The 9,001-nt window shown below is 41.5% G+C and overlaps 1 protein-coding gene across 1 annotated transcript; it reads left to right on the top strand.

Annotated features, from left to right (window-relative positions):
- Nucleotides 1–505: 505 nt before the first annotated feature.
- Nucleotides 506–6,098, top strand: LOC108378430 (apoptosis-stimulating of p53 protein 1-like). Its single transcript, XM_017634727.1, is given in 5 exon segments — nt 506–792; nt 794–3,285; nt 3,348–3,565; nt 3,638–3,840; nt 5,799–6,098. Coding segments are annotated over 5 exon segments (3,156 nt in total). The 5' UTR covers nt 506–594; the 3' UTR covers nt 5,844–6,098.
- Nucleotides 6,099–9,001: the final 2,903 nt, after the last annotated feature.

Genomic DNA, 9,001 nt, shown 5'->3' with positions numbered 1-9,001 from the left:
ATTGCCCACCATGGCCTTGCGCCTTGTGGACAAAAATTTGCAAGATGTTGAAGAATCTCGATTTGATGAGGATTGTGTGTGCGGGGTGAATGACAGTACTCGGCGACGGAGTCTCTATCCGACTCAAAATCCAACAGCGAGTTTGTGCTGCTTTACGTGGCAGCTGTAGTAAACATCGGAAGGTCCAACTCATTGCTTGTCTTGCCCGTCCGTGGTGTTTCTTGGATGGTGTTGATGTCAAAATTTGTCTTAACGAGGATATCATTCAGCCGGGAAGAGACACCTTCCGCATTAGGGGTCTGAACATTCCCGCAAATCATGGTCCTTTAAATATCCAAGATGGTGTGAGCTAAAAACCGATGCACAGGATGAACTAGAGCACTTTGTTGTCGTATTTATTTTCAGGGTACTTGCATTTCATCGAAAGCAATGCTAATAGGTGGTTTACTATTTCCTACACTTTTCCTCTAAAAACTATGAATTTTGCTGTTATCGTCCTCAGCTCTGCCATTTGTATGTCATTATAGGTTTTACATATTACCAATTTTCATCAGATTTCAGCATTTTGTAGAACTGTACGTGGTGGTAAATTAAATGCAAAATCTTTTTTTTACCATAGGCAACGATCTGGACTCGATTCGTGCACTCTTCAGCGAGAAGGAGAAAGAGCTTAGTTTGGCGGTGGCGAAAGTCGAGGCGCTTACTCGACAACTGGAGGAATTAAGACGCGAACGTCGCTGTCCCATAAATCTNACATCTCCTTCACTAAAAATTCTCTCAACCCAATTTTTAGTATCGTAACCAGTTGTCGCTGCAACAAGATGCACGCCTGCATCTACAACGTGAAGCATTGCAACAGCGACAGGCTGAGCTGCGCTCAGTTGACCAACGTATTTACGAGCTACAGACACGACTGCAACGCAAAAAAGCCGCCAACATACAAAATAATGCGCAAAATCAAAATCAACTACACTTGCCAACGCACGATATGCACCAGCAACAACAACAACAACAGCAGCAGCAGCAGCAACAACACCAACAATCTGCATCACAGCTGCATCAGTCACACCAACCACCGGCGCATGCCTACAACCACCAAAACACCAATGTTGCCTATAACAACCACAAACAACAAAGCAGTCAACACAAACAGGGCGTGGCAGCGCTCAAGCAGCAATTGTTGCAGAAGCAAGCGAATAATCTGTTAACTGCTGCACAACAGCAGCAACACAACTCCTCCAAGTTCCCGAATAGCATCAATCGTGAGCCGAGTCGGAGCATACCACGCGGCAACGTGGCCGCCGTTGAGCCATACATACACACGCCGCAGAAGTCAGCGCCCGGTGGCGGTTACTTGGGCGCAGGCAATATACTGAAACACGCAGCCGCCACGGCCAACACCAATCAGCAAAATCAGCTGATACAGGACTTGACACACATGAAGCTCAATCTGACTACTGGGACGCACAGTCCACAAGGCGGCGCCGCCGCCAATGTACATGCGCTCAACAGCGGCGGAGCGATTTCCACAAACGCGCAAGCGTTCTTCAGCGGTGAGAGCGACGAATCAAAGCTGGCGAAGAAAATGCTGACCGCATCGCTGGCGGCCAATAAGAGCGCAGAGCAACCTAAGCCGGTGGAAGTGGACACATCGATGCATATCTACGCCGAAGTGGGCCCAAAGAAGCGTGACCTGCTGAAGGCAGCGGAAGCGGCCAAAGCCGCAGAGGCAGCTGCGCGCGCTGCTGAGGCGGCAGCTGCGATTGGCTCCACAACTACAACAAGCGCCATTACTACCGCCACAACTACAATCGGTAGTAAAATACCGAAGAGCATCGGCTCCGCCACCTCGGCAACCGCCATGATCAGCAAATTGAATAGCGCAGCGGCATCTGTCAGGGAACGCAACGAACTGGAGCGCAGATGCGAAGGCGCCGCTAGCGAAGCGCTACCCGAAAAGCACAATCAACAACAACAGCAACAACTGACTGTACATAGCATGCCGCTGGGCGCAGCTAATAAGTCACTCGCTACCGGTGTTGCGCATGCGAGCGCGTCAGCGACAACAACCACAAGCACTAACAGCGGACCGGATAGCGTGCATGCGAAACCGAAGCCGCTGCAAGCACATGCTTCTGGTGGGCTGGCGATTCCGCCGCGCAAGCCCATTAGCAGTGTGGCACCCACCTCAGTGACCAGCTCAATACCGAAAATGATCACCTACAGTCCGAAGGTGAACCGCGTTGCGCCTCACGTGGTGTCCGCCACAGCGACCACGACGACAACTGCAGCGGCGCCGACAGCTAACTCGGCGTATCCCGACCGACCCGCTCTGCCACCCAAGCCAAGCAAAATATCACCCACAGAGCATGCTAGTGATCACAGCACGAGCGCCGCTTCAAACATAACGACTGCAACAACAACAACTTCGTCAACATCGATGCTGAAGAAGCCTGCCGTGCATGCGGCATCCATAGCAGCCGCCGCCTCTGCCGCTGCTGAATTACAACAAGCTGCACAAGGTTTGCAAACGCTCAACATCAACGATAATCTACCGATCAAAGCGAAACCGCTAACAATCCGCAAGCAGCCTATGTGCGAGCAACCACGTCTGAAGCTTGGTAATAGCGTGCCCAAGCCGCCGTTACAAGCTGCGCGTAAAGTGGAACCACCAGCTGGAGCATCTTTTCTCTATCCTGCGGATGGCAGTTACAAAGGCGAGCGCAGCAAAGATGCACAAGAAAGCGGGAATGGTGGTGGCGCGCCTAGTAGCAGTACAACGAGCAACATGAATAACAATCGCTCGGCCACAGCTAACAGCGTCACATCTTCGGACGCCTCTTCACCCGAGCAGCCGCCACAGTATTCGCCACCACAAGTGCCGTCAGCAGCAGCAAACGCTCCACCGCAACATTCGCCCAACAGCAATTCGCAATCCAGTTCCAGCATGGATGAACTGGACAAAATTGAGCGCAATAGTGAAGGCGTAAGCGGCAGTGACACCATCACCGACACTAGCAGCGGCCCAAAGCGACGCGCGGCTTCCACCGGCAGCGCGCCAACAACTTCTTCACTCTCATCGGCGGCAACCAGCAATGGTAAACCAAAGCTGGCGCGCCGTGTAAGCTTCGATCCGCTGGCTCTGCTGCTCGACGCCAGCTTGGAGGGCGAGTTGGAGTTGGTGAAGAAGACAGCAATGCAGGTGGCAAATCCTAGCGCAGCCAATGATGAGGGCATCACTGCGTTGCACAATGCCATTTGTGCGGGTCATTTTGACATAGTCAAGTGAGTGGCATTGAGAATCTTGGGTTTTTTTTTAGATATATTGTGGTCTCCGTACTTTACAGGTTCCTCGTCGAATTTGGCTGCGATGTGAATGCACAAGATTCCGACGGCTGGACGCCACTGCATTGTGCGGCTAGTTGCAACAATTTGTCCATGGTGAAGTTCTTAGTTGAGAATGGCGCTTGCCTATTTGCTTCGACGCTGTCCGACCATGAAACGCCAGCGGAGAAGTGCGAAGAAGATGAGGAGGGCTTCGATGGTTGCTCCGAATACTTATACAGTAAGTGTGTGGCAGCTTGTGCGCGTTTAGTGAATGCATCAAACTCATTTTTATACCCCTCTTCTTCTGCAGGTATTCAAGAGAAACTTGGTATACTTCATAATGGCGAAGTGTATGCAGTATTCTCGTACGATGCTCAAAACAGCGACGAACTTACATTCCAAGTCAACGATCGTTTGGTTATCCTGCGAAAGGGCGACGACGCCGAAAGTGAATGGTGGTGGGCAAAGAATGCGAACGATGGGGAGGGCTATGTGCCCAGAAATCTGCTGGGGGTGAGTTTGAAAAAGAAAATATATATATATTTATAAATTTGTAAAAGTAGCAGGTAAAACGGGCATGGGTTTTCTACAATTTCAAGCCTGGGGTTTGATAATACGATTACTTCTGTCCAAACACTCTATTTTCGTATTCTTGAGAGGAAACTCCAACCTCTCCCTGGTATCGATTCTTCAAAACAGTTATTAAAACCTCTTGATCAAATAAATTTTCTCAGCTTTTGACCTTTTTTACGGTCACATTCAAAAAGAGAGAGAACTGCAAAGCTAAAGAGACCTCAACAATAGCTTTTCTCATTATGTAGTGACGAAGAAGAGCCTGAAGTAGCCAGAGCTTTATGCATGCGTATGCTTAAACCAAATTTATCGAAAGTTTAACGAAGCTATGCGCGCGGTGAGGATGAAGCGTATCAACGATCTAAACCAGTCTTGAGACATGACCAAAACATATCCCGCGGGCACAGTTTTCAAAAGCTTGCTATATATTTTATATGCACTCCCAGAGAGCAAAAGCTCTCTCTGATCATCACCGGCCTAAACAGGAAAGGTATGAGCGCCCGCTATCTGCTCGGGTCCATCGTGCTCCTTTTACTGAGCTCTCACTTCGCACGAGTATAAAAACACGCAACCTTTAATTTTGTTAGTATGTGCTTAGGTAGGGGTTATATAAGATGGGTTGCTGCTGTCGAAAGCTCAATCGGTGGCAAAGAAGATATTTCATTAACCTTAGCGCTATATCCCAATTGTGAAGACCTTATGACAGGTATTAAACGGTTTTTTTTTTAATGATCTAAATTTTCATTTTTAATGTATCTTACTGCCATCGCTAGCTGACTGTTACCCACTTTTCTGGTATCGCTTGGATTCCGCGACAATAAAACTACCCGTCATTGGAGACCAATAAAGTTCAAAGCCAATTTTAAATACACTTCAATTGAAGTGAAATGTACTCCCGAAAGGGCGTTCTGCATCAACCGGAACAATTGGAGTCTGATGGTGCAAGATATGGACCAAAGGTAGGTGGATTAGGACTTTCCCATCCGGTACCACCAAGATTTGTTTGGACCACTTGTGTGGCTTGCAGCCGTACATTGTTATGGTGATAAAGATTGTTGAAATCTAGACCTTCACAGAAACAATTTGGAATATTTAAAGTACACTACTCCAACCCAAGCGCTCAAACTTAAAAATGGAAATACAGTGGTTGTAAATAAAATAAACTTAAATCCCATATTAGTCTTAACGGAACAATGGATGAAATAGATCTTCTCTACACAAATCGCTCCAAGGTAATAATGCCAATTTACTATATTTCGAACCAGTATGCGAAATAGTGTCAATGGACCTCTTGTTACCTATCACCGTTAAAGAAGATGTGTTTTGTCGGGTACTCTCCGTAGATCTGAAGTTTAAGTCGAAAGTGGTTGGGGAATACCTAGGTCGCCTGAGAAGGCTTTCAAGTCAGGCTGGTTTGGATATTAAGCCAAATCGATATTACAGGATTCTATAGGGCAATTTAATTTGCTAGGTAAGACAACCTAGCGATTATCTCCCCTTGACTTATCCCTGAAAATATGTTCTTGTAGCGGACTCGGAATGCAAGGTTTTGAGGTAAGCGCTTCTGTTGGGCGATAGATATCTTGGAACAATCCAAGCATTTGCTTCTCAGCTGTTCTACCTTTGCTAGGCTAGGTATTAAAAATTATATTCAATGCTATCCCAATGTGCAATAAAAACTACGTCAAAATGTGTCCCTCGCCGGGCTACCACTTATTCTAACCTAAGCTAAACCAAGCAAATATATATTAGGATATACTCGTACATATTGGGTTCCACTACATATGCATTTTGTTTGGAAAATAAAAAGTATTTTTTAGAGTTTTATGAATATTGAAAAATCCGATTTAGTATTTGTTTGAATGTATCTTATTTCTGATTTTTTTCTTTCGTTACAGCTCTATCCAAGAGTCCCACCACAGACTTCCAACTTCAACGATTAGCAGTTAATACGATTTTATGTATGCAAAAAGAAATCGGGTCGTCTCATACAAAAGCACTACATTTCCAAGTACTTGTAATGTTCGTTACCTTCTGGACTAAATACTATAATTGCAAATGGCAAGGCAGGCAAGGTTTTGGATGTACTCGTAGTTGATTGGAAAAGGCGTGCAACGAAACTCTTGAAGAGTTATGAGAAAATACAACGCTCAACACTGACAAACGAAGCATTTTATTTTTACGTAAAAATTTTATTTCAATATAACGTTAAAGGCAGCTTATATAAGATGTAATTACTTACTTAGTTGTAACTACTTTAGGAATTTCTAACGTAACTAAGACAGCATTTTTTTTTTCATTGCTGTCGCATAAAAGTGTCCATAGAATGTGCAACATTGATATTTAAGTGCTTACATAAGTTTTTTACATACTAACTACTATACATATATGGTATGTTTGTATATAAATAAATACATATGTATGTATGTATGGTTAAGAAAAACACATATCTATANTTTTTTTTTTCATTGCTGTCGCATAAAAGTGTCCATAGAATGTGCAACATTGATATTTAAGTGCTTACATAAGTTTTTTACATACTAACTACTATACATATATGGTATGTTTGTATATAAATAAATACATACATATGTATGTATGTATGGTTAAGAAAAACACATATCTATAATGCGTGAAATTCACACACACACACACACACACACACACACACACACACATATATGTACTACATACTTCTAAAAACCGCTAAAACATTAAAATTAACAGTAAAACATATTACATAATAAACAACAACAAAAACAAAAAACAAACAAAGACATTTAATTACCAGAATACCTGAGTTTGTGTGAATAGGAAAGAAGGTATCCTGATGCTTTTTTTTTTAGTTTTGATCGAAGTCTTTTTTTAGGCATTTCACGAGTTTCTCAAAATATAAATTTGCGTGATGACATCTAGGTTGCATTTTAAGCGATGCGCCTGGCGGATGTAATACAGTGGCGGATTTACCGTAAAGGCAACATAAGCAGGTGCCTAGGGCGGCAAAATTTGAGTTAAATTATTATTTTTTCACCTTAGCTGCACTGAAAGCAGAATTTGTGGTTGTACATTTTAAAACAAAAATTTGAGAATCAATTACACAATCAAAAAATTAGACAAAACTGTTAGGTATTTTTAATATTATAAAAATACGAATTTAGAATTTTTGAGATTATAACTTATCAAGTGAAAAAAGTTTGTCGATGATGGCTTTCTTTAGAAGTTGAAAACCTTAACGCAAGGTAAATACCACTTTTTCATCTTGAATTGTAGTAAAAGTTTGGTAAATAATATAAATTTGAATATTACTATTTACTGCTAGTCGTTCCATAACTGGTACTTTTACCTCAAAATATTTTCCTCATCGGAAAAAGGGCCGCAAATTCTAAATTGCCTAGGGGTGACAAATATTCAAATCCGCCACTGCATACATATGTTTTTGGTAATTTGATTTGAAGACTTGAAATTTTACAGCAGACTATTTTTTTTTTTTAGCGTCGCCCAAGAACGGCAGTTGTGCCAAAACACATGATGACTGTGAAGAGCTCATGAGTGCTATAATGCCGGTGCACTATTGGTTGGTCAATAGGCTCGCTATGATATTTAAGCGGTTCTAACTTGTTCAGATAAACTTAAATCTTTCAGAATTCTAGAGATATGTGCGCATATTTCACGACAGTTCTCTGTAGTCTACAACGTTTCTACCCTGCGGTATGTTTTGAGTTTTAGAGACATAGCGAGCACAAAAGAATACTATCAGCTGGTTTCTCCAACTCAACTTAACTTAGTTTAGCCAATTTTTTGGACTTATTCAAGAATAATTTGAATAAAAAGTAGGCTAACTTTTGACTCCAACAAATGGCTAAACTAAGTTAAGTTGAGTTGGAGAAACCAGCCCTATGTGTTTCGCGTTTTCACTAAGACCGGTGCAAGTCGGGCAGTGTGGGCAATCGCCATGGCCAAATCTTTTTAGAAGATACTCTCTATAGGAGCCATGTTCCGAAAGAAATTTGTCCGCAGATCAAGCAATCACACAAGTGGACGCAACTGCACGAGTTGAGCAATGTAAATATATTTACAAATTCTGAGTGATGCACAGCAATACGTATACAACATACCTTCTGCTAGTCTTGGAAGAATTGAAGGAAGCCAACTGCCGATTGAGGATTATATTTGCGTACTCCATAACAGCGAAAAAAGTGCGACAAATTTCGAAAAATTGTAAATGAACTGGATTTGACCAACTGCATTCGATTAAGCAGGTAAAATGATGAAAAAGTTGCAAGGGATTTGAAAAAGTTGTTTACAATTTCTTTTTGTCTATCCCAAAATGACATATCATTTTATAATCTATAATTTTACTTTAACTATTTTACAATTTTCTCATTTAAATCAAAGAAAATACTTACTCGCGACAAATAAATTATATTAAAAATATTTTCACTTATTGGGCCGTATGAATTAAAATTAAGCAATTGTTTTTTGTTTGTGCAAATTGCAGGGAAAGTAGCAATTTTGAAGAAACTCGATTATTCTATTGCTCTTAATAATGAAAACTCGTTGAGAATAATTGTAGGGCTCCCCCAAATCGAAGAAAAATTTCCCATGAAATAAATTTAAATGTTATATGAGAGATTGTTGAACCAAAATTACATTTTATTTTTTAATTTTTAGGGTATTACATTTTTTTATATATTTTTAGGAAAATTACATTTGAAATTCTTGTAAGTTATACACAATTATTCTTCAACGAAAAATAAAAATCAAATTCTCTTATTTGGCTATTAAAATTATAGCAGTTTTGTTGAATGCCTTCACTTCTTGAGATTTCGGCAAAATCGTTTGCTATATGTACATAACTATTTTGATAAAAAAAAAATGTTTACATAAGTCCCAATGCCTTTCATTATACATACATATGCATGATATATATGTATGTAGTATATAAATACATACGTAAGTGTCTATGCATCAAGTTAATAACAAACAAATAACCTTACCAATAACAAGTTTGCCTAATTAATGTGATTTTTATAAGTATTCCTGCATACATATAGAAAAACTGTTAACACTCGCACTCGATTGCAAATCCACTATAATTATA

This window comes from Rhagoletis zephyria, unplaced genomic scaffold (genome assembly GCF_001687245.7).
Source record: "Rhagoletis zephyria isolate East Lansing unplaced genomic scaffold, Rhagoletis_zephyria_1.1 Rzeph_scaffold_14086, whole genome shotgun sequence".
Taxonomy (NCBI): Eukaryota; Metazoa; Arthropoda; class Insecta; order Diptera; family Tephritidae; genus Rhagoletis; species Rhagoletis zephyria.
This window is presented reverse-complemented; position numbering and strand designations above follow the sequence as displayed.